The sequence below is a fragment of the Merops nubicus genome, unplaced genomic scaffold (genome assembly GCF_000691845.1).
Source record: "Merops nubicus isolate BGI_N331 unplaced genomic scaffold, ASM69184v1 scaffold15353, whole genome shotgun sequence".
Taxonomy (NCBI): domain Eukaryota; kingdom Metazoa; phylum Chordata; class Aves; order Coraciiformes; family Meropidae; genus Merops; species Merops nubicus.
In genome coordinates, this window is record NW_008598400.1 from 1 (window position 1) to 25,534 (window position 25,534).

Sequence of the window (25,534 nt, forward strand, 5' to 3'; positions counted from 1 at the left end):
TGGGCGTCCATCCACGTCCTTCCCCTGCCTTCGGGGGGAGATCGGAGCGGGGGGCTCGCTGGCAGCACGGCTGTGTCCGCAGCACAGCGGTTTGGGTTTGTGTTTTGATGGGATTTGGGGGGGTGGGGCCCAGCCAGGGCAGTTCGGGCACTGAGCCATGTATTCCCTCTACAGATTTTGCTGGAAACGCCTGGGTTTGAGGGCAGTAAAATCAGTCTCATTCTGGGCGAGATGAGGTTGCACTGACTCATGGCAGGGTGTCAGGAGCGTGACTCAGGACTCCTCTGGGGAATGCAGGAGTTAAATCTTTTCAGAGCTGTGACTTCACAGTGTGATGCTTTCTAAGGACCCAGAGCTTGCAGGTCACTGAGCTCCAGTGAACTCTGTTCCATTTCCCCAGTGGGAATGGGATTTTTTTGTCTTAGCCTGGAATAGCAGACCTGCAGAATGGCCTGTTCTCTTTACCCTTCTTGAGGGAGAGAAAGGTTGAGTTTGGGATTCATGAATTGGTGGCTGCTGTTGCAGGAGCAGCTTGCAGGTTCCTCCCAGCCTGTGATGTGAGCCTTTGAAACTCTGGGTGTCAGGAGTGCATGGAACAGCCCTGGAAGGAGAGGAGACTGCTCCAAAAACAGAGACCTGCAGCTCCCTCAGGCTCACGGTGCTGGTGGAGCAGGGACTGTGGGCTGCAGGTGCCCGCGGGAGGTGGATCCTCCCCTGGTGACTCACTGGCATGCTGCAGTGTGTGCCAAGTGTCCCCAGCACCATCCATAACCCTGCCCTGAGCATTATCCTGCCCCTGCATGCTCCCAGCCTGCCCTCGTCGGGCACGGTGCCCACGGGATGAGGCAGAGAAGGAGCAGGAGGCACTGGGGGAGAGCGTGCAGGCTGCAGGGGCTGGGTTTGTCATCCTCAGGGGTGGAAGGAGAGCACGGAGAGCTCCTAACCCCACTGTGCTTGTCACTCCAAGACAGGACAAAGCAGGGAAAGGGAATTAGCTGAGGCAGTCCAGGGATTAATTTGTCAAAGGTGACTGCAGTGGCAAATCTTAAAAAACTGAGCCCAAAACGAAGCTGCAGGAGTGCTGGGACAGCCTTCTCAGGGAACCAGCCACGCCAGGCTCTGCAGAAACTTGCTGCAGGCCAGTCCCAAGGGAGCTGAGAGCCCAGCCTGGCAGCAGTGAAGCTGGTCCTGGTCTCTCACCAGCTGTGCTCCACAGCCCTGGGCTGGGCCCCCAACTCGTGGCACTTCCCTAGCTGATTTGAGCTCACTGAAATGGTGCTTTGGAAGGTGGGGGTTTTGTGGCGAGGTCACCTCGACAGCACCAAGGGCTGTGATGAGGAGCAGGGGAAGGGCCCAAACCTCCTCTAACTGCCCCCTGAACAGCTCCATTTCTGCCCCCAGAGAGGAAGCGCTTTTACCAGCACGTGAGCATCTCACAGGGAGAGGGTGAGTCTGGCTGTGGGACACCACGGGGGGCTGGTCCCTGGGAGGGTTGTTATCACCCCGTGGATCTGTGAGGGAAACAGCTTCCAAGACTGTTTTGGGGAAAAGTGTGTCAGAGGGATGGGGGTGGTGGGCAACTTGGGTGCCCCTGGTCCTGCGCTCCCATCCGCTGCAGCTCTGAACCTGCTCCTCCCGTGGGGTTGTCTGTTGTTCCTTAGTGCCTGCTCCTCTTTGATTCCCCAGGATTTCTACTCTGATTCCCCAGGAGGCTTTGAAATAAACCTGGACCACCGAAAGCTGAAAACCCCCCAGGCCAGGCTCTTCACCGTGCCCAGCGAGGCCTTGGCCATCGCAGTGGCAACAGAGTGGGACTCCCAGAGAGACACCATCAAGTTCTACACCATGCATCTGGTGAGCACGTTGGGATTAAAGACAGGGAATCTAATAGTGGGGGCTAAAAATGGCTTTGCCAGACCAGGGCTACCTGGTGAGGGCTTTGCCAGCTGGCAGAATGGATTCCAGAGCGAGGGTTGAGAACTGCTCTGGGGGTCTAAGCCTTGTGCTGGGCTACGTGAGGTGGAGACATCTGAGGATGCTTCCTCCTGCCTCACCCAGCTCTCCTGAGTGCTTGCAGTAGAATTGGCATGGCTTGGTCTAAACGTGTGGGCATGAGAATGGTCTCCAAGCACAGAACGTGGAGAGAGCAGGTTGTCCTGATGCCTGGGGAAGCAGGGACAAGAGGTGGGGGCTTTGGCTGGGCCCTGGGTGAACCTTGGAGTTGTGAGTGCAGTTAGATACTGGCTGGGTGACTGTCTAGGGGGGGTCTGTGTCACTGGAGACTTGAGAAGGGTCTGGACAGTGCTATTTGAGATAGTGAGGGGCAGAAGGAGCTCTGGAGCAGGCCATGAGTCCTCTTCCCTGGTGCTTGATGGGGCTGCTCCAAAGGCTTTTAAAGACAGTAAGATTACTATTACTGTAGAATCATAGAAACATAGACTGGTTTGGGTTGGAAGGGACATTTAAAGGTCATGTAGTCCAACCCCCTGTCATGCTTTAGGGTCAGGGCTGCCCCTAGACCTGTAACAGACACTCTCTGTTCACCCCTCTCCCCCACAAGGGGGAAGAGAGAGGGAATAAGGGGGAAGAGAGAGGGAATAAGGGAAAGTGACTTCAGCTTTATACTGAATACGAGGGTTATGGGATGGAACACCCCACTGGCCAGTTTAGGGTCACTTGTCTTGTCTGCTCCTCCCTGCAGGTGTAGCCTTTACCTCTGCCCCCCTCTGTGTGGTGCACAGGACTCAGCGGTGACCTTGGTCTGCACCCCAACCTTGGTGGTGACTCTAAACACAGATGGTTATCACTGCTGGAAGCAGACACTGCCTGTGAAACTGTGCTGTGAACTTCAGACAGTGCAGCTGGTTAGCAGAGCTTTAGCTGAAAAGCAAAATCACTGAACAGAATTAGCTCTGCTCTACCCCAAACCAGGACACCCCCCTGCAGGGAGCAGGGACATCCCCAACGAGAGCAGGGTGCTCAGAGACACCTCCAACCTCCCCTGGGATGGTTCCAGGGATGGGGCAGCGACCACCTCTCTGGGCAACCTGGGCCAGGGGCTCACCACCCTCAGTGTAAAGAATTTCTCCCTTCTCTCTAGTCTAAATCTCCCTCTTTTAGTTCCAAACCCTCCCCCCTTGCCCTGCTGCGACAGGCCCTGCTCAAAAATCCGTCCCCAGCTTTCCGACAGGCCCCCTTGTGTGAGCTATATTCTGATGCTGCAGCCCTATTTAGCTGCACCTTTTGGTTCTCTGCCTGCCACAAATCCCTGTACTTCTCCTAACCTTGAGCAGCAGGGGTTTAAACTGCCTTTATCCCCAGACCACACTCTGCAACACGGCGCTGGACAACCCCACGCAGCGGAACAAGGCGCAGCTCATCCGGGCGGCCGTCAAGTTTCTGGACACTGACACTATCTGGTAGGAGGTGGGGGCTCTGCTGCCACAGTGTGCTTTTTTTTTTTTTGGAAGGGGGAAGTGAGGGAAAATTTCCACCCTAACCCCCAGTCATGGCAGGGCTCTGATCTGTCCTGGTTTTGGCAGAAGGGTTTGAGTTCGTTTTAAGCCAGCCCTGCGTCCGTAGCCCACACGCCCAGAGGATGTAGGTGTGAGTGAGAATGGGGATCTGGTCCTCTCTTGGACTCTGGTTTGGACACCTCCGTGCTGGGCAAGGGTGGGAGCAGCAGGAGATGGCAATCTCCTCAGGGAAAACACCTTTGAAAGACCTGGAGGAATCTGTCAGCCCAGTCCCTGATACTCCCGGGCCAGTACAGGCACCTCAGGTTACTTGTACCAGTAGCCCTTCATTCCTCAAAGTGCCTGTGGGCTGCAGGATCCAGCCTGCTCATGCCAGGGCTCCTGTCTCACAGTCCCAGCCTCTGAGGTGTCCACTGGCAGCTGCTCAGCTCCTGTGGGGAGCAGGAAGCAACCAGCAGGTTGGGCTGGCAGCAGGGAGTGCCAGTGGAAAGGGAGGAAGGATTCCAGTGGGACGTGTCCCCTGCTCTGACTGTTAAACCTTGCTGTGTCCCATGCCTGGCTTGGGGCTATCTGCAGTTTTTTGCTGGACAATTTGGTGCTCTGGTTTGTAGTAGGATAGAACTGATCTTCCTGGAACATAGAAAAGCTCTGAGTTTGGGGAAGAGAAATATAAGGAAGGAATTTTGGATGCTGAGGGTGGTGAGCCCCTGGCCCAGGCTGCCCAGAGAGGTGGTCACTGCCCCATCCCTGGAACCATCCCAGGTGAGGTTGGAGGTGTCTCTGAGCACCCTGCTCTAGCTGCAGATGTCCCTGTCCCTGCAGGGGGTTGGATGAGATGACCTTGAAAGGTCCCTTCCAACCCAAACCAGTCTGTGATTCTAACAGGGGGGTGGTTGTTTCCACTCTCTGCTGCCACTGCCTAGGTGAACAGTAGGCCCTTGCTCCCCTTGCTGTGGCCTGGTGGGGGACAGCTCCCTTCCCAGAGGGGTGCCCCAGCAGTCTGGCAGCCTGGGAGGGAACACCCAGTGTGGTTTTGTTGTGTGATGTCCCAGCTATCGTGTGGAGGAGCCAGCTGCCTTGGCAGAGCTGCAGAAGAACGAGTGGGATCCTCTTGTCTCCTGGGCTGAGAAAAGGTAAGAGGTCAAGGGCCTTTCTGTCAGCTTATGCCCTGCCCTGCTGAGGCCAGGAGCTCTGGTGCCTGTGACTGTCAGAGCCACAAGATCCACGAGCCCTGTGCTCTTCTAAGGGGCTGGGTGATCGTTTTAGGTACAACGTGGCAATTGGCTCCTCCACCAGCATCCTGGGGCCAAACATCCCAGCCAGCACCAAGGAGACCTTCATCAGCCATCTGGCATCCTACAACATGTGGGCCCTGCAAGGTGAGAGAGGCTGTGCTGGGAGCCCTCTGCTCAGGCTCTGCCAGGGGAGGGGGCAGCTCCTTTCCATGGCAGAGAAGAGCCACTGAAATCTTTTTCCTCTCCTGCTGAGATAATGGGAGTGTTGAGGTTTATGTTTGAAATCTTCAAGCCCAGTCCCTTATTTGTTACAGGTAGTGCCACTAGTGTTTGGGGTCTAGCTGTGCTGGCCTGGGAGCTGTTTGCTCTAGCCTAGAAGTTACAATAAATTCTTTATTGCCAAACCATCTAATGACTTAGACCCCAGCTTTGCTGCCAGGAAAAGAAATGGGGTTTAGTGCTCCAAGTGCCTGTGGTTCTGTGCACTGTCCTCCCTCTTTCACCCTTAAAACCCACTTGATCTTACCTGATGCTGCTGAGGACAACTAACGTTAAAGAAGTGATGTAATGTTTGCTTTGCTCAAGTCCTCAAAGGCAGGACATGAAGGAGCAGCAGACAGTGAAACCCACCAGAGACACTGGCTTTGCAGCTAAGGGAAGTTGAGGGTGTTGCTTCTTGGGACAGGGCTTGCAAAGCCTTTCCATTTCTCCTGTAAAGGCAGTCTCTGATGAATCAGCTCTTTGCAGTATGGGCAGGCAGGGTGGAAGGGAAAGACACGTGCCTCCCCTGGGGAAGGGGAAGCCTCTGGGCAGCTGCTCAACTTTAGGTGTGAAATCCAAGGTCTGGCCTGGGCTGGTAACACAAATCAAGTCTGACTTTAGAGCCTGTCTGTGTGTGGGCACCTCTGTTTCTATCAACTTGAGCTGAACAGTGCGTGCTCAGCAGAGTTTAGAGCCTTTCCTTTCTCCTCCTCCTCCTCCTGGCTGTGCCTGACTGTGGGATTTGCTCAGGTCCCTTGGCTCTCAGGCACTCATCCCCTCTCCAGGGGAGGGGTGTCTTGCAACCTGGGTGCTGGTGGTAGTTCTCCCGGGGCACAGCACATCACAGATGTTTGCACACTGGTTTGCCAGGACTGGTTAAGGATGGGCTGCCCCCCCAGCAGTGTGGGCAGCAGGGCAGGGAGGGGATCCTGCCCCTCTGCCAGCTCTGGGGAGACCCCCCTGCAGTGCGGGGGCAGCTCTGGAGTCCTCAGCACAGCAGAGCCAGGGCCCTGCTGGAGCGGGGCCAGAGGAGCCCCAGCAATGCCCTGAGGGGGGAACCCCTCTGCTGGGAGCCCAGCCGGAGAGAGTTGGGCTGGGGCAGCTGAGAGGAGAAGGCTCCAGCGGGGGAGACCTGCTGGGGGCTGCCAGGACTGCCAGGGGCCTGCCAGAAAGCTGGGGATGGACTTTTTATCAGGGTCTGTTGGGACAGGACAAGAGGTGATGGTTTGAATCTAAAAGAGGGAGATTCAGACTAGAGAAAAGGAAGAAATGTTTGACCCTGAGGGTGGTGAGCCCCTGGCCCAGGCTGCCCAGAGAGGTGGTCACTGCCCCATCCCTGGCACCATCCCAGGGGAGGTTGGAGGTGTCTCTGAGCACCCTGCTCTAGCTGCAGATGTCCCTGCTCCCTGCAGGGGGGTTGGACTGGATGACTTTAAAAGGTCCCTTCCAACCCAAACCAGTCTGTGATTCTACATGGGCAGCTCTTTTGGCACTAAACTATATATGAGTCCCTCTCACCCTGGACTTTCAGCTTAGCTCCAGCATCCCCTGGCCTCGATGGTTATCTCTTCCCTTGGCACAGGGAAGGTTTGTGGCAGAATAAAGGGGAGGCTGTTTCCAAGGTGTAGCCATTGTCACTGCAGTGGCAGTGGCCAGGACAGGGCTTGGTTGGTGTCTGCTGTGACACTGGAGTGCCCAGAGGCAGGCGGGGGAGGATCCTTGGCCCAGTGACCACCCTGACTGTCTCTTCAGGGTGTGTGGAGCTGCTGCTGTAATGCTGCAGAAAACAACCATGACTCTTGTTTGTTTTGGGTTCTTCCCTTCCAGGTATAGAATTTGTAATCACCCAGCTGAAATCTCTGATTCTGTCCATGGCTCTGATTGACAGGCAGGTTACAGTAGAGAAAGCTGTGCTCCTGTCTCGCCTGGAGGAGGAATACCAGGTAAATCATGTTCCAAAACAGCCCTGTAATTCAAATAGCAATAATCTCAGCATGACAAATCCATCTCCCACCACAAATAACTGGCAAGGGAAGTGCTTGCTATTGCAGGAGAGGTTCCACCCCACCCCTCTCCCTGTTTGAGGTGTGCTGCTGTAGAGCAACGCTGTGGGCACAATAGCCCAGGGTGCTCCCAGGGCTGCCAGTTTCTTTTTGTAGAACCCAGATGGCTGCTCTTCTCCCTTTCTAATTGTGTGTATAAAGTTGTGGCTGGTTTCTCTTGCTGTAGGTTATCCAGGGGGTTGGACTAGATGATCTTTTGAGGTCCCTTCCAAGCCTTAACATTCTGTGAATCTCTGAATCCAGCCTGAAGGCCTTGGTAGACACCAAGCTAATAACTTGCTTGCTGAAAAGTGGCCTGGTGTGAAGCTCTCCCTGACCCCAAAACTGGCTGGTGGTGATGGGAATCTTTCCATCCTCCCTTTCAGGGGCTTTGCCTCAGAGCCAGGTACAGAAGGAGCACGTCCTCCCACCAGACTCATCGGGAGTTCTCCCTGCCCCAGCGCTCGGCCATCAGCACAGCTCCTGGGGGGTGACCTGTGTTTCACACACACGGACAGGGAGGCTGGGAGTTGCTGAGCAGCTGTAGGTACAATCCAACCCTGCACTGACTCGAGTTCCTCCTCTCCTCCAGATCCAGAGGTGGGGCAACGTGGAGTGGGCCCACGACTACGACCTGTGCGAGCCGCGGGCAAAGCTCTTCGTCCACCTCTGCTCAGAGAGCTCCACTGTGAAACACAAACTGCTGCAGGACTGAGGCTCCCAGGCTGGGCACAGGAGGAGGACGCCTGGCTGGGAGGTCCTGGCAGGACCCAGGGGGGACCTTGCCACCGTCCTGCCCCCCCACGTCTTTCCTGGGATCGGCCTCGTGTTGAGGAGCTGTGGATTTGTGGGCAACTCCTCGCTCGGACTGCCTGCTGCAGTGCAGCACCAGCAGCTCGGAGCCCACGAGGGAGAGAGGTCAAGGTGAGCTTCCTCTGCATCCCCAGACAGCAGCTCTGGCCATTACCAGTGTCTGCAGCTCGTCGGAGGAGCTCCCACGAAAGAAGCAGCTTCCTGGGCAGGGCACGGCACAGACATCCCCAGCATATGCCACGTGTCTGCAGAGCTGCCAGCTCCTGACACACACTTGTTATGGAAATCTGAAAACAGATTCCATTGCATCTGTTCTTCATCCCTCCGTGTGCCTGGATGTAACACCAGGGTGTCTCTGTTTGATTAAAGGCACGCCCCTGCTAGATACCGAAAGCTGATGCTGCAGAGTTTTTCTTGGGTTTAATCACCAAAACTGGTGTGGGTCCTGAGCTGCCAGGCTCCAGGCAGGTGCTGGGAGGGCTGCAGGCAGAAAAAAAAACACTGAGAAGAGCAGTGCAGGCACTAACTACTAAAGAAATCTGCTCCCTCCACATCTCTGTGTGAGCCTGGCCATGCTCGGTGCCTTGTAAGACGTGTAGGAGCAGCAGGGAGCCAACTGTGTCTGAGCAAGAGGCGGGGGGAAGCTGGGCTCCTGCCACCCTGGAAAGCACAGGGTGCCATGAGCTAAGCCTGTGTGTGACAGGCAGCAGCAGCCACGGGGCTTTTGGAGAGACCTGCTCTCTCCTCGGGAGTGCACACGCAGCCACCTTCTCGCTTAACCTTCCCACCTTTCTCCTGGCTGCTGGCCTGAAGCAGAGCTGCCCCAACCAGCCTCCTGCCTCAGCAGCTGCCCACGAGCGAGCTGCTGGCCCCGGGTGAGGAGGGGGTGGGGAGTCCTGGCCCGGCCGTGGCGAGCAGCGCTGGGAGAGCTCCTGCGGAACCGCCCCTCTCCCTCCCGCCAGCCGGGGGCTGCTCTGTTCACGCTGCAGAAAGCTGCTGTGGTGAGAGGCGGTGCAAAGAGAAGGCTCCCGGGCACGCAGAGCTCCCGCCAGCCTTGTGCTCGCTGAGCTGGAAACCTGCTGGTGTCCTGGGGGTGGTTTGATGGAGAGCAGCTCCTCTCCCGGGCTGCTGCTGCCCGCCCGTGGCTCCCCGGCCCCTGGGGCTCCGGCCCGCAGGTACCGAAGCTTTCAGGCATGAGATGCTGCCATGATTTGGTTCAATGGGCTCAGAGCTGATCCACAGCCCCTGGTGAGCAGGTCTGAGCTCTGTCTGTGCAGCCTGTGTGCCAGTGTGATGGAAGAGACAGAGCTTCGTGTGCTCCTCCAGAGTCAAGAAGGATCTTTTATTTGCGGTTTGTGCTGGGGTGGCAGAAGTGTGTCTTTGGCCTGAAATGTCCCAGGCAGCTGGGGCTTGGAGAGGCAGTTGTCCCTGCTGGGGGCTGCCCTGTGTGCTCCCAGCTAAGGCCCAGCTCACAGCAGACCTGCTGCATTGTCTCCAAGTTCTCTTAAGTTATCCAGCTCCTCCTGGAGGTTGTCGATGTACTGAACGATCTCCCTGACACGTTCGCGGTTTCTGTCGACCTCCTCTTGGAAAGCCTGAACAGATGGAGACCAAGAGGTGAATCTGCAGGTTTCTCAGGGTCCCTTCACAGAATCCCAGCACAGCAGGGGTTGGAAGGTTCCTCTGGAGATCATCTCCTCCACCCCCCCTGCTCCAGCAGCTCACCCACAGCAGGGTGCCCAGGGTCACAGCCAGGTGGGTTTGGAATCTCTCCAGAGCAGGAGACTCCACAGCCTCTCTGGGCAGCTGCTCCAGGCTCAGCCACCCTCACACCAAAGAACACTCCTTATCAGGGTCTCTGCAGCACAGAGAGCTCCAGCAAAGCATCTTTCCTGGCAGCGTCCTCACTGCTCAGGCCGGACCTGTGTGTGCCCTGAGCACCAGGGTCTCCTACCTGCTCTGTCACAGAGGCCTGCCAGCGGTAGGTGCTGCAGAGGATGTCACTCTCCCTCAGGTTGATCTTCAGCAGGCGGATGTGATGGGAGGCGTTGAGGGTGTTGACAAGGGAGGGTTTGTCCATGAGAAGCTAGGAGGGAACGTGAGCAGATGAGAGGAGGAAGGGGGTGGGTGCCCAGTGAAAGTGTCAGAGCTCGGGAGGAGCAGCAGAGTCGCTGCAGTGCCTGGGGGAGGAAAATCAGCCCCCACTTCCAGGGGGGCAAAGCCCTTGTCAGCTGGAGGGTGGTGAGCCCCTGGCCCAGGCTGCCCAGAGAGGTGGTCGCTGCCCAATCCCTGGAACCATCCCAGGGGAGGTTGGAGGTGTCTCTGAGCACCCTGCTCTAGCTGCAGATGTCCCTGCTCCCTGCAGGGGGGTTGGACTAGGTGACCTTTACAGGTCCCTTCCCACCCAAACCAGTCTGTGATTCCATGAGTGCTCTGCTGTGGGCAGAGCTGCCTGGCAGCTCATGGCAGCCCCTGTGGGCAGCTGGGGTTGAACCAAGGCTGGGACTGCTCCAGGGCCTGGCCCTGCGGGTGCGGGAACTGGAAAACCACACCCTGGAAGAGTCTCTTGCACTGGTGGCACTGGCTGTAAATTTTTATTTTTTTTGGAGAGTCCCAGCTTCTAATCGAAGCAGCGACTTCCCCCATGGCTCTTAGTCGAGGGTGGTTTCACTAAACTGTGTCTCCTCCTGCAGCCAAGTGCAGCTGGTGAACAAATGAGGATTGCTTCTCCATGGAAATGGATGGCAGCCGTGGATGAGCAGCAACGGTGTGGAACTGGAGCCATCTGCACAGGCCATAAAGCAGGGAGCTCCCCCAGGGGCCAAGGGGTCTGTTCTGTGTCTGTCAGCTCTCCATTACCTGGAGTAATGGGGAGGGGGGGGGGCTGGGATAATCTGGACAGAGTAAAACCACAGCAGATGCAAAGCTCGAGTCACTTAGCCACTAAATGAAGGAATAACAGAGGCAAAAAGGTCAGCAGCAGGGCTGGCTGGAGCAGGGCAACGATCTTTGTGCCTTCTGAAAGGCTCCTGGGATCTTTGCTATCACAGCAAGGCTCTGTTTGAAATGTCATGTCCTGCCTCCAGGTCATCTCACGGGCTGGGGAGCTCCAGGAAGGGCTTTTGAAACGACTGAGGCCAACAGAGCCCCAGTGCATGGAAGTGGGGGCAGTGGTGGGGTTCTCCTGGGGGAGAAGGGAGAATCTAAACAAAACCAGCTGGGAGTGCAGCAAAGATGCTGCCTGAGTGCCTGCTGGGTTGGGGCTGTCTGGAAATCAGCCAGAGAAGTGAGTTGTGCTGGAGGCAGGAGGGAGAGATTTCCTCAGCACCTCTCCTCTTGGACTGCTGCCACCAGCCCTGGCAGTGCAGTCACCCTCTGTCCTAGTCAGTGGAGATGTCCAATGGCACTGCAAGGGGCTGGGGCCTCCTGGGAGGAGGTTTTGCTCTGGTTTAGCCATGGCTTTAGCTGTACTGACCTCCTGGAAACCCTGTCCCTTCTAGGAGGCTGTGGCCTCCTCTTCTTACCAACTCCCCAACAGAGATGAGTATTTTGGTGCCCTCACCATTCGCACATCATCTGGCAGATCCTCGTGGAGCTCATTCTTGAGCAGCTTCTCCAGTGTGTTGATGGAGATCTCCAGCAGCTTCTCGTGGTGACGGTTTTCCAGGTCCCGGCACTGGGTCATTGTGCAGCAGATGGTTAAGGAAAAAGCTGAGCCCAGCACTCACCTGGAGAGACTAAATAACCTCCTCTACCAAGAGCCTGAATGTTCCCACAGTGGGCTGCTGCCAGAAGCTGCTGTGATGTCCAGACACCTTCTGCTCTTAATGGCACACTGGGTCTCATCCTCACTGCTGTATATTCTGCAGAACTGAGAGCAAGCCTAGATTTGCAAAGGAAATTGAGGGAGACCTCCCAGGATATGAGCTAGGCTCTGAATTTGGTGCAGTTGTTTGCACCAGACTGACAGATTTCTGTATTTAAAGCAGTGTAGCCTGTCACTGAAGCACTTGGGTAGCCTCAGCTCAGAACTGCAGGTGTTTCATTGGCTGCTACGGCAAGAATGTGCATAGAAAAGTCTAACCAGATCTTCCCAGGGTTGTGTCATGGCTGTGTGGAGAAGAAAGGAAGATTCCCAAGGTGGAGAAAGCTGCATGCACCCTGCAGATCAAGAGCAGGAGAACTTACACCTTTTCATGCTCCCCAGAGTCTCCACAGAAAGAAGCTGGGCACCTTCAGTGGCCATTCCTGCAAAGCTGGGAAAAGACCTTTTCTGTGAATTTGGGAGGGGGGAAATAAATCAAATTCAATGCTGATGGCTCATTTCTGGATTTAGAGGTGAGACACATGCACATCTCTGGGAGGACCAGCCCAACACACTGTCCAAAGGATATATCCCTTTAACGTCCTCGATGAATGTCGATGCTATGGCAGCAATGTTGCTTTCAAAATCCTTTAGCAGTTCCTTAACAGGGGGAAAAAGAAGAAATATTACAAGGAAAACTTACTAAACTCAAAAGGGAGTCAAGGAGTCTAGGCAGAATCTACAACTGATTATCCTCTGGACTCTCTGCTGTTATTAGCACAGTCAGAAACTGCACTGCCTCAAGCATTTAAAGTGTTTTGAAAGTGCTGCAAGATTTTTGTTCCTCCTTCAGGGACAGGGAATCAGTTTATGGGAGGGAAGTTGACTGACTGATGCCTTCACTTGGTGTCTGGAACAAGCCAGCTGGTGTTTTTCTACCCTCACCTAAGTTACCTATGGGGAGTGCAGTATTCCCCTACACTGCCATACTGCAGCTTCCTTGCAGGTATGAAGAGCCTCTTGGAAGCAGAACCAAGACCTGGGCTTGCTGCAGCTCTTGGTTTAGCCCTCAGAAATTAAAACTGCTGCTGCCTATTGCCTCTCTCAAAAATGGCTGATGGAGAATCTGTGAAGAGCTGCACTTAAATGTCTTGAATACAGCCACTCAAAGAGAGAAAATGCTTCTGCATCTCACCCAGGGAGAAATGCTTCTGCTCATTCCACCAGGGACTGCAGGCACGTGAGGACCACTTCAGAAAGCACCAAAAGGCACAACCCTGGTGCAGTGAGGAGTTCATTTGGAGCTGCTGCTTTCTGTCACACGCATCCACAAAAGCAAACTGCTGCATCTGCTTGCACACAGGCCACAGCTCCTGCCTGCTCATTTTTAAACAGATTACCTTCTTTTTTTTTAAATGGAGATGCACATTAGCAGCCCTGCCCTAATTTTTGAGGAGAAGTCTGGGGAGAAGAAAGGCAGCTATTACACAGGCAAATGTGGTGAGCTGAGCAGGCATGTGAAAAAGTGTCATCTGATTCACAGGAAAGATCAGCTTCAAAGAATGACACCTCTAGAATTCCAAACAGCCTACCCCATGCTGTGCAGTGACTTCTGCACAGACCTAAAAAATGACTGAATGACCCCAAGTCCCTCTCTCTAAATCTAGGAAATCAGCTTGGATAGAGGTGAAGGACATCCTGTGCTCTGCTCTGCTCTGAGAAACAGAATTCTGCTGCAATGGATCAATGTCCAGGGCCTGATCTCCCCCAAATCAGCTCCGAGCAGAGAAAGAATAAGATGGAGACAGAAGAGCCTGACTGGAAGACCCATGCCCCTTTCCTTGTGCAATGGGGTGCTACAGAGAGGTCCAACAACAGAAAAATGACTCCCTACCTTCTGGATGTGAGGTCTCACAGGTATGTGCTTGACCCTTACCTCCACCTGGTCAGCCACCAGCATTTCCAAGGTCATGAGTGCTTCTGACAGCTGAAGTATGTCCTGCTGGTACTCAGCTTGTTTAGACTCAGCAATATCCTTACTACTGGCATTATGAATCTCATCCAGCATCTAAACACACAGAGAGAGAGACATAAATTACTTCTAGTTTGTGTTCAGCACTCCATTGCAATTTAATTAACTCGTTACATGTGTGAGGAAAGTTCCTGCTGCTGCTGAGCTGAAATGAAATGTGATGATTCAGGAAGTCTCCAGATTTACATACTGGGGAGTCAACAGTGCTGAGGTTTGCTGCTGTGCTCACCACTGGAGTTGGTGACAACGCTTCCTCAGCCTCCAGTCAGCAGAAGACTTTGTCCCTTCCATGCTTCCAACTTTGCTTCCCCTCCTGACACATTCCAAGTAAAACAAAATATTAGATTCTTGACATTGCTGGCCGTGAAAAAGAGAGTAATAATTATTCTGTAGAAAGAAACACAGGCCTAAATCCTGGTCCCCTTCGTGTCAAAGAGAATCTTGACTGACTTCCATAAGGTCAAGATTTAGTATTTGGAATATGGAATACCTATCATTGCCTACCCTCCTCTTAGGGGAAGGATTAATTGCCCTTCAGAATTAAATATTGACATTGGTTTTGTATCAGATGACTTAGGGATTCTCAGATGAAAAAAAAATATCCTCTTGTGCTGAGCAATGTGTGCTTTTCAAGTCTGTTCAAAATAAGTTAACCATCAAACCTTAATAGGAGGGGAAAAAATGACATGTTTTGAGACATCTAATCCACTCCTGAGAGGGAGAGGAATGGGCTAAAATAAAGAATTTGGACAAAAATCATTGCTAAGGCTCCTGTCTGAAAACAGACTTGATTACCCAAACTTTGTGGTGTTAAAGGGGGGAGAGGAAGGTATCTTCTTTTCTAGTGTAAACAAGTTCAAAGGCTCAAAGAGCTCCCCAGACATTCAAGCTGCACCTCTGGGAGCAGTGAGTTCAAAGTTCAAGGCCTTTAATGCTTCTTTGCTCCTCAAGCAACTTCAGAGAGTGGAGTTATTTTACAGGTTACCCAAGTTTACATGAAAGGATTTCAGCGAGACAAACAGCCCCTAAGAGCAGCTTCCAGATCTCAGTCTGCTGGGACTTCCACGCCTTTGGAACTTCTCTGGGGGTTTGGAATCAGCAGGGAAATGCTGTTCAAATACACCGTTCAGTTTTGATACCAGCTCCTCCAGAATTGAGATGAAAACTGCCTCACTGAACACCGTGACCTGCCCTTGCAGCTCCATCCTTGGCTGAGCCTGCAGGTCATCAGACAAAGAGTGAAAATTTGGCCTCAGCCAGGTTTCTTTGGGATTGATTTTGGGTTATTTGTAGGGGTTTGGTTTTTGTCATTTGTTTTTGTGGGGTTTCCTGTCTTTTTTGGGGTTTTTTTTTGTTTTTAAGTGGAAGATCTATGAGGAATTCAAGTGCTCCTGAACTGAACGTGCAGCTCAGTCTTTGTGTTTCCCTCTGACCAGGCTGCAAACCTGCATCCCCACGAGTGCTGACGGGGTCATTTTGCCAGCATGAGTCAGCAGGGTTCAAGGACTGGGTGCAGAGTGACTCAGCAGTGCCAGCCTGTGACAAGGCACCTAAATAAAAGCAACCTGGCTTTCAAAGGCAGCCAGTGCTCGTGACTCTGCCTGGTGTCAGCACTCAGGGGCTCGCTCTGCTCAGCTGACAGTGGCACCAGCTTTAGCTTCCCCCTCCTGTGGTTTTTTTTTCAGTGGAAAGTGAATAATGATCCACCTATTATACGTGGTCCAAAAGGGATCCCACTGGAAGCTGCACCCCTATCAGCCACAATGGGTAGCTGTGGTTGTGCAGAATGAAAAAAAGACAGTTTCTGCTTTAAAAAGACTAGAAATACATCACAATAACTTTATCTCTTGTTTTGGTTAGGGTTCTTTCAGCTGTTGTTGACAAAAAGAACTGAAGCAGAAAACGACTTGAAAGCAAACTGAATACCTGGCAATCTCTTTCCTTCCCTATTTTTCAGCAAAGGAAGAGCAATTGGAGACCTCAAAGAGGAGGTGAGAGGCATTAAATCTGATCCATCTCTATTTTTTTAAACCAACTTGATACAAAATATTTCAACTAAAAGAAAGGTTGAGCATTTCCATTTTCTTAAAGACCTGTCATTTTTCTGGATGGCAAAAAAGAAGGGAAAAAAAAAAACCTTGTCATGTTTAGGCAATTTTTTTCCTGTAAAGACTTGAAGGACCTTTGTGGACGATAGGATAACACTATGACATTATCCAAATTTTGACCTTTAAAGGTTCCTTCCAGCTCAAACCATTCTCTGATTTTAAAGGAGTTACCCTTATTCTCAGTGAAACTAAAAGGGTGAAGAGAAATCACATCTCAAACAAACAAAAGTACATTACCCTGCTGCTCTGATGTTCAAAGTCCAGGATGATTTTCCTGCCTTCTTGCTGGTTGGCTGTTAATGCTTCCTGAAGGCTTGTGTGGAAATCAGAGACTTCAGCTTCTCGTTTTTCATGCTCTTTCAGACCAAAGTTAAACAGATTCTCACAAACTGAGACAAACTCCTGCCTGTACGTGACACCAGAGTCAAGGTATCTGGCTCGTTCAGTGGAGCAACATTCTATGTTCCTTCTCCCTCTGCAAATCTGAGCAACAAGATTTACAAGTCACTGGTATGTAAACTCGATGGTTCTTGCTGGGAGCAGGCTGCCAAATATTCCATCTGCAGCAGCACGGGGTCACCATCCACATTTTATATCTAGGATTTTGCTGCCTTAAGGGCACGGAGAAAACTGTGGCAACTTGAAGGGGAAAAAGGCCTTGAGGGAAAAAAAAAAAGGAAGCGTACAGCCCTATCTATCTTCACAAGTGTGAACACAGAGCCTGGGTGGTTAATAAATCCAGCTCTGGAGCCTACAGCCAGAGCCCAGAATAAACTACTGACTTGGTAGCATCACAAAAATAACGTCGATTTTTCTTCTGCTATTATCTCAGCACTGGAATTGTTTCTAGAGTCTGTTGTAGTTAAGCTGTGATGCATTTTTTTTCCCCCAACAGTGTAATGCAATTTTAAGGAAGGTCAAGTTGCTGGCCTTGACAATGCTCTATTAATCTGAATGAGAAAAGAAAAAAAGGGGGAGAAAAAGTGCCTGCTTTCTGATCCCCTGTGTAGGAGTGATGATCAGAAAAAAAAAGTGCTGGCCTGAAAACTTCCCTTTGCCAGCTCTGGCAGGTTGGGAGATACACGACTCGTATCACTCTGATTAGTCTGCTCCTATCTCCTACCACTTCAATTTCAACATGATTTTAGCCACTGCGCTCTTACAATCTAACTGGCAGAGATTTATCTTATAGCTCATTTTAAACTTTAAGTGGATTCCAGACTTAAAGGAAGTACAAAGCCTTGATTCTTGAAGGGTCAGAAAAGAAGGTTACTGAAATGGTGTTTGATTCAAGTGGAGGAAAAGGAACGTGGTAATTACAACGGTGAGAATTTAAAGAGCTGGAATCTCATGACCTGTTGGTGATAGAAATGAGTGGTTTCACAAATGGGAAGTTTCAAGCTGGGTTGGCCAGCTTGCCAGTAATATAAATCATTTGTTTGTAGCCCTCATATTTCAGTAGACATCAAGCCTTAAAGCTGTCAGTGGTCTCACAGTCTTGAAGGGGTTGGTTTTTTTTTTGGTACCATTCTAAAATTGAACACAGATTGTCTCAGATCTTAGATCAATGTGGCTTTCAGGCCTGGACAAAAAGCAATGGATGAAGATTCCCTGTGGATGCACCTCCTTCTTAACTCAAGGTGTTATTTCTAAGCCCAGGAAGGATATGCCTGCAGCAGGTCACCCACTCCAGGGAGGTAAGCCAGTTTGGCAGCTTCTGGATCCTCAGCATACATACTGTCAAACAGGAATGATCCATTCAGGTGCTCAACAAAGGCTGTCTGTGAAGAGAATCAGAGCAATCTAAGTAAAATACAGCCTGCCAACCTGCTGCCAGTCCTCAGGTTGTGTCTCTCCTGTAAGCACCTTAGGAGCAGAGGAACATTGGTGCAGATACAGCAGGCACACCACAGATACACCAACCAAGACAAGGCAGCACCCTGCAACTGGACTGAAATCATCCTGGTGGCTTTGCTGCTGGAATTTAGAGAATTCTCTAGGATTTAGAATTAGAACTCCAGCCTAAGGATAGAAAACACTGTTTAATCTTACAGAAGACATTATCACATACAACCATGTACTGCAGGGGTATGAAGCCTTTCAGATAAGGAGTCAGTGGGCTTTGAGGAGGGATGGAGGGCAAAGTGCTGCTGTCCTCACTGTCACTTAAGTGCCTCCTGCTCTGCAGCTGATCTGATCATCCAGAGGTCTGGAATACAGAGCCAGACCAGAACTGAAAGCCCCCTTCTGCCTCGTCTGATTTCCAGTCTGTTCACAGGACTCCAGCGATCTCTGAAAGCCCTGAAGAGTTTAATCATAAAACTAATGAAAAGCATTAACTTTCTGTGAAGGAGAAAAAAGTCAGTGCACCATGAAAATGCTAACAGCTCCCTCAGACCTGTAATTTCCTTAATCTCATGCCAGGCTGACAAGATCCTTGGGTATGATGTACTGTGTAGCTTTGCAGGGTCTATATCTGTAGCTGCATTGTTTAGCCAAAAGAATTATGTTCCCCTGTGTCATGTGTATTCCACAGCAGTTCCTGTTTTCATTTGAAAGACAAGACTCAGAGATCACAGAGATTAATCCCAGCCTTAGTTTTAGCACAGTCGACATTAACCTCTCAGTAAATCTTCAAGCAGGTAAAAGAGAAGTCAATATGTATTGTGCTTCTTTCTCCTGAGACAACACACAACCAGCCACAAAAAATGCACCTTGTGGTACTCCAGCTCCTTCTGCTTCGCCTGCTTTTCCTCCAGCTGAGCCAGGGCTTGAGCCTCCTCACTTTCCAAGGGCTCAATAAGATCTTGATACTTTAAAACTGCAGCTTCTCGCTGAGAAATCAAACAAAGAAAATACTTTTATTAGATTATCCAGCATCACTCAACAAATCTGGGCACGAGCATTTGATCTTTCTAGAGCATGCACCCGAGTGCCATCTGCATCTCCATTTCTTTGTGGGCTTTTTATTAAACACCTCATGAAGTATCTAATCCATTCCTCATCCCATTTTTTGTTGGCACGTTACTCCGACTCTGCATTCAATGCATCTGAGCTGACTCAGCCCCAGGATACTTTTCTCTCCCTATTTCCTCACTTTTAGAGTTGTTTTTAAATTTTTTTAGCAGGAGGCCTTGTTTCAACTTCTAGAATTTGAGCTCTGATTTGACCAGCTAGTGAGTTTAATGCATTTAGTAGGGAGGAGAAGGCTCCTCAGAGGAGCAGATGGCAAGGTAGCAGGCAAGGCAAGCAGTGCCAAGGAGCAAGAACCTAATTAGCTTTAGCTTTAAATTGAAGCTTGACAAATTTAAGTCTGCAATTCTATGACGTATTGTTTGTATGAACAGGGACTGGGCTCAACAAGCTGGAAAACCCTTCCAGTCCTGTGGTAAGAGTGATGTGTGTTCCAAGTACAGCTCCTGCTCTGTGCCAAGCAAATTTACAATTCATCATGTTCTTTGGTTACTAAAAAATAAACAAAACAACAAACAAAACCCCCTTCCTTGTTCCTTGGAGTGCTGGGATCAAAAACCAGCCCCGTGGGTTATTGGTGTGGATGCTCTGTCCTGTTCTCTGAAATCAAGAGTGGATGGCCCCTGCTTGTGTGGGAAGTCTGTCTGTCTGCCACTGCTCAGGACCACCCAAGCCTCCTCTCCCCTGGCTCCATGTCTCATGACTGATCTCCTCTGAGGTTTCCTGATCTCTCAGAAGGCTCACTGCCTTCTCACTCACACTGCTGCCTCTCTGTGGCAACATTCACCAGGCCCCTCTCCCCCACGCAGCTGCTGATTTTCACAAGATCTGGGAAGACATCACGCTTCCGACACCTCTACCTCCCTGTCAGATTTGACAGAATTTGGCCTCCAGGTTCACAGCTGTTAGGTGGAAGCAGAATAAACACGGCGTGTTTCTGCAAGCCTCGTTTCTGCAGGGTGCCTGCCCTGAATGCTTGAGTATTGCTGGCACACCAACCCCACGAAGGCTCTGCAAGGTGCTGCAAGCAGGGGATGCACAAACGCTCACCGTGGTGTCACTCACGAGCTCGAAGTCCAAGTACATCAGGTCTGGGAGAGAGGCAACCACAAAGAGGGGGTACTGCTCGTCCTGGCAGAGAGGGTTCCCCGTGAGGCTCAGCGTGCGCAGGTTCTTCAGCTTCCTGAGGTAGATCATCTGTGTCAAAGGGAAAGAAAAAAGAAAGAGGTGCTGGGGAGACACACAGCCTCCAAATTCCTCCCCTCTTATCACCATTATGTAGCTTGTATTAAACGATGAGTTGGTGATGCTTTTGGGAAAGGAAAACCCTAAAATTCCCCGGGTGGATATAGAAACGATGGGTGGAGAGAGATGGTGGATGGGGGTGGGCAATCAGGGGTCTTAGATTGGTAAAGTGCCTTCAAAAGGACCCCAAATAAATCCTCGTCTCCCCTCCCTTTTTTTCTTATATGTAGCTATTTAATCCTTTCCTAGTTTTCATGGGAAGCAATAGGAATTTTGCCATGGCTGAGAGGAGTAACAGAGCCAGGCCCCTGTGAGTCAATGATCTAAAAGAGAAATCACTGTAGTGAGCACTTAACACCAAAACTCAGACTACAGAGACAGTGAAATCCCAAGGAGAATTTTCTCCTCTAAGAAGGGGCTCGAACACAGTGGCAAATATCAATTTTAGAATATTTGATGCTTTGACAAGGAACATTTACACAGACAGGCAGCACTCACATCTTCCAGACTGGCCAGATTATTCTTCCCTATGGAGAGAATCTGCAGCTCCTGCAACGTGTCCATGTGCTCAATTTTAGATATTCTGTTATTGTAGAGACTGAGGTCCTGCAGTTTGACAAGGGTATCCAGGCCCTCGATTACTTCAATATTGTTGAAGGATAAGTCTGGGGAAGAGTTTAGAAATCCAAAGTTTTACAAGGAAAAGTTAAATTATTATCTCCAGCAGACTGCCCTGATTCAGCCCTTGGATTTCGCCTGGTTCTGGATTTAGGAGTTTTTGTAGAGTATTTTCCTTGGTGGTGTTCAGTGCCCCACAGGACAGGCTCAGCATTAAATCATCCTTTGTTCTCATCTCCTCCTTGCAACTGTCCAGGCAACTTTTGAATGAGAGGAACAGTTGAAGGCATTCCACGTGGAGTCCCTATACACAACCTGAAAGTGATTTCTAGCTTAGGATGAAACCCAAAATACAAGAACAGTGGAAAAGCCCCAAAAGGGGGGTATTTCTGTGACAAATTTGACACTCCCTGCCTTGTTTCTTGCAGGCTCCTGCCTGCCCATTGTCGTGGTCACTCCCCTAGGACCAGCATGGGCCAGTCCCACCTTCACAACTGCTGTGTGGTCACTGGAGGTATGCAAAGGCATAAGTTCACTTCAGCTATCTCACTCATTGCTATTCCCTCATATCCTGCCAGAACATCTATCCTGACACCTCCATTCCTCATGACTAAGGGCAGTGTTTTCCCTCAGGCCAGGACAGAGTGATTCAGGAGTCCAAAGAGGGCAGATGAGGTTCCCAGCTGTCTGCACCACCCCAGCCCCTGCACTGAGACACTCAGCCAAGCAGCACCTTTGGGCAAACGAAACCCATGAGTGTGCTTCAAAACACTCTGCTTACATTGTGGTGATGAGCTGTTGATTCACAAGTGCATTAGTCATCTGTGAGGCAGAACAGTGCAGACAACTGGGCGGAAGGACCCATTAGACATTTCAAGATGTGCTGATGAACTGAAGCCCTGCATGCTATTTTGAAAGATGGCTGAGGATATATTTACCCTGCCAGGCTGCAATGTGCCTGCAGCTTCCAGAGAATGCTCTGAGCTGTGAATCTGATCAGCATCAAAACCTGCACCACTTCCTGATGCTGCTGTTGGCATCCTGAGATTTTAGTTGAAGGCAGCCAGATAAGACTACAAGGACTGCAGTCCTTCCTGGGACTGGGGCTGGTGGATGAAAAGCTGGGCATGAGCTGGCAGGGTGTGCTCACAGCCTAGAAGACAATGGATCCTGGGCTGCCCCCCCAGCAGGGTGGGCACAGGGCAGGGAGGGGATCCTGCCCCTCTGCCCCACTCTGGGGAGACCCCCCTGCAGTGCTGGGGCAGCTCTGGAGTCCTCAGCACAGCAGAGCCAGGGACCTGCTGGAGCGGGGCCAGAGGAGCCCCAGCAATGCCCCGAGGGGGGAACCCCTCTGCTGGGAGCCCAGCAGGAGAGAGTTGGGCTGGGGCAGCCTGAGAGGAGAAGGCTCCAGCTGGGGAGACCTGCTGGGGGCTGCCAGGACTGCCAGGGGCCTGCCAGAAAGATGGGGATGGACTATTGAGCAGGACCTGCTGTGATAGGACAAGAGGTGATGGTTTGGAACTAAAAGAGGGAGATTAAGACTAGAGAAAAGGAAGAAATGTTTGACCCTGAGGGTGGTGAGCCCCTGGCCCAGGCTGCCCAGAGAGGTGGTCACTGCCCCATCCCTGGAACCATCCCAGGGGAGGTTGGAGGTGTCTCTGAGCACCCTGCTCTAGCTGCAGATGTCCCTGCTCCCTGCAGGGGGTTGGACTGGGTGACCTTTAAAGGCCTCTTCTAACCCCAACTAGTCTAGAATTCTATGGGAAAACAATGACAACAAGCCCTTAAGCATACTGAGGTAAAGACTGTGGGTTCTAGGCTCTGACATGCCTGCATTAGCTTTAAAAACAGAATGCAGGCTTCTAAATCACAGAGATGTTTCCATAAATATTTCTGAAAGTCACCTCCAAACACAAGCACAAACCCTGGAAGCAGCCTTGACATCTCAGCTTCCTGTTCCTGCCACACTAAATGTATCAAAACCAGGTTTTCAACATTTGAAGGATTGTTTTGCAGCTCTGCTGTTCAGGCATTTTGACATTTGACAGTCAAATGAGGAAACACACAGAGAGGTGACAGCCTTCCTGGGAAAGCTCCTATCAGTCCTGTTTGGGAAGGAATGCAACATCCTGGCTTTGTCACAGGTTTCTTTGCCCCTCTGAAGGCATTTGACCCCATATGCCAGTCTCTTACCAAGCCATACAAGGTGAACCAGACTCTCCAGACCTTCTATCTTCTCAATGATGTTGTTGTCCAGCTGCAGTTTAGTCAGATTCTCCAACTGCCACAGATTATCGACCTGCAGGATATCTAAAGCCACAAGGAAGGAAAAAAAAAGAGAAAAGTAAATTGCTTTTCATGTGAGACAGCTTTCAGTTTAGCAGCCATGCTGTCTTGCAGCAGGAAAACATGCCCAGTGCTACCTCCAAAATGATTTCCAGCAGATTCTGGTCGCGTGGCCTGACTGCCCTGGAGAGCTGAGAGGTCCACTGGCTGGGTGAGAGTTGAATGCATCAGCCCAGTTAACCCCAGTGTCCTGCACCAGTGCACACTGCTCAGCAGCCATGCCAAGGACTCACCCAGGGGATGCTGTCTGTGGCCCTGCAGTCACGAGGGGCTTTAGGAATCCACTCCTGGGAGGCCTTGACCTTCATCTTCCTCTCCAGGAGGAACAGGAGGTTTGGGAGGGGGCTCTGCTTTCCTCTGCCTTTGCAGGCTAGCAGTGGCCAGCTCCTGCTTTTCTAAATACTTGGCTGCTCCTGGGATTCTCGTCACAGGAGAGCAAGTTGGGGTCTGCTCTCTCTGTGAAGGCTGCAGTTTAGAGCTAATCAATACCCCTGCGTTTAGCTCTCTCCAAAAACAGAATCACAAGGGCAGGGCGTTAGGCAAAACAGCAAAACATGAGGACCAAGGTGACAGCAAATGCAGAACGTTCTCCCTCCCAGTTCTCTTTCCCCCAGCAATGGCTTCCCAGAGGATTTCCTCAGCAGCTCTGCTGCTATCCTCATTTAGGGAGTGCAGGCTAAAGGAAGGCATCTGCATGCATGAAATATTCATGCTGTTCTATATTTTGTGTTTGCAACCATGTGCATGGAGGATGAGGAAACAGGGATTCTGCTTGAAGGAACTCAGCTAATACACATTATTTTACTGGAGCACACAATAAATAATCAACACATTTTGCCCATGAAATTACATACCCCCAAAAATAACTATCGAGCCAAATGTTCTTCCTTTTCATTCTTTTTTTTTTTTAATACAAGTTTATGACTGGTTGGACAGGAAGAGGCAAGCTGTGATAATGCTATGGGTGACCAGAGGAAGCCACCAAATTGGCCTGTAATCACCATAATCTCCCAAATCGCCCTCACACCATCAGCAGCCCTGGCAGAGCCTGCCCAGGGTTGGATTTGGCCACGGAGAGAAGGGCCCAACAGGCCTGTGGCCTGTAGGTGTCACCACAATATAAATGTTAAATAAGAACAGCAGTGACAATAACAGCGTCAAGGGGAGCAGCTTTAAAGTTACCCATCAGCAAAAGCAGCCAGGGCTGGCTAACGAAACTGCTGCACAGAGGTAGGATTGAAAATGGAAGTCCAGATGTTGCTGCTCGCAGAGCAAATCCAAGCTAATCACGACTGTTTAATTGCCAGTGAGACACTTCATGCTTGATTCTATTACCCTCTAAAAAAAAGGAGATAAAAAAAGCATATCTTCTGATACTCACTCCTAAAACTAAGCTGTAGCTCTGTCACATCCTTAAAGTTAATACCTTCCATCTTGAGAAGCATCCCTATGTCCTCTGGGCACTGCTCTTCAATGGCTTTCTGAACCAGTTCATCATCAATAAGGTTTGGCTCCACTCTGCTGTGTGACTGACTCATTGTGAGATGCTCTCAGCCTTAAAGGACAGGAAAGAAAAATAAATAAACTCGCTGCCTGGCTGCTATTTTCTGTTCACTGAACAGGCCTGACAATGCCAAGGAATAAAGAGCAGGGCTGAGCATGAAGAAGATCCAATACTTCACAGCTGACATCAAAGACAGGCTTGACCTTTATCACAGAGTCACTGGTGCGACTCTAAGCAGAGCCTTACAGCCCCAGGCACAATCCCGTGCAAACCTCACACCACCTTTCAGGGTTTGCCATGAAGAATGCCAGAATTTGGCCAGATAAACAGACAAGGAAAGGAGCAGCTCCTCTGAACAGCAGTGGTCTGTGGCATGGCAGCGAGCTGCTGGTGAAACACATCCTTCTGAAGAGGACACAGCCAAAGCTCTGTGTGCCATTTCATCAGGTTTTAAAAGGTAAGTTTCTCATCATAGGCAACTTTGACTTTTAATACAAGCCTCTTATTTATATACAAGTAAGAGGCTTGTATTTATAGCATAAAAAAATTAACAGCTAAAATTCAAACACCAAAAGCGTAACGAAAGTGAGAAGAAATTGGAGAAAAGAGGAAAATTTATAGGCAATAACAACAATTTTCTGAAGAAGGCACTTAATGCAGATCCATAGTCTAGTTCAGTCCACGTACAGCACTGTACACAAACCTCTGCTTTGGGAAACAGACAATTTGATCAGTCAAGGCTTTCTGTCCTGGCTTTGCCATTTCAAACCCCCAAATGTTGCCTGGGAGGCAGGGAGAATGTTTATCTTTCTAGAACTGTGCACGGTTCATGAGTCAGTATGAAGGACTTGAATTGTCAAGATATTGCTTGTGTAAGATGTCTATAATTATGGAAGAAGTTCTGCTGACTTTTTGCATAGAAAGACAGGAAGGGTAAACATCTGGGTTTAGAGAGCTTTCTCCTCATCATGGATTTTAACAAACCAAACCTCTTTATGGCCATGCTCAGTAAAAAACAAGGAGTAGCAGGTTCTGGGTTTATTCATCCTTCATAGAATCACAGACTGGTTTGGGTG

The 25,534-nt window shown here is 50.8% G+C and overlaps 2 protein-coding genes across 2 annotated transcripts; one reads left to right on the forward strand and one right to left on the reverse strand.

The window, feature by feature from the left end:
* Nucleotides 1-1,383: 1,383 nt before the first annotated feature.
* ATPAF2 (ATP synthase mitochondrial F1 complex assembly factor 2) lies at nucleotides 1,384-7,729 on the forward strand (the record flags this gene model as incomplete). Its single annotated transcript, XM_008937035.1, has 7 exons — nucleotides 1,384-1,446; nucleotides 1,709-1,854; nucleotides 3,322-3,419; nucleotides 4,529-4,609; nucleotides 4,743-4,855; nucleotides 6,800-6,915; nucleotides 7,607-7,729. Coding segments are annotated over 7 exons (740 nt in total), but the record flags the coding sequence as incomplete, so codon positions are not given.
* Nucleotides 7,730-9,296: 1,567 nt separating this feature from the next.
* LRRC48 (leucine rich repeat containing 48) lies at nucleotides 9,297-24,511 on the reverse strand. Its single transcript, XM_008937036.1, has 12 exons — nucleotides 24,336-24,511; nucleotides 22,802-22,918; nucleotides 20,489-20,655; nucleotides 19,796-19,942; nucleotides 18,487-18,606; nucleotides 17,441-17,553; nucleotides 16,010-16,184; nucleotides 13,569-13,700; nucleotides 12,222-12,292; nucleotides 11,390-11,513; nucleotides 9,782-9,913; nucleotides 9,297-9,422 (listed from the first exon to the last, which is right to left on the reverse strand). Exons 1-12 carry the CDS (start codon nucleotides 24,490-24,492, stop codon nucleotides 9,297-9,299), a joined length of 1,581 nt encoding a protein of 526 aa, XP_008935284.1. The 5' UTR covers nucleotides 24,493-24,511.
* Nucleotides 24,512-25,534: the final 1,023 nt, after the last annotated feature.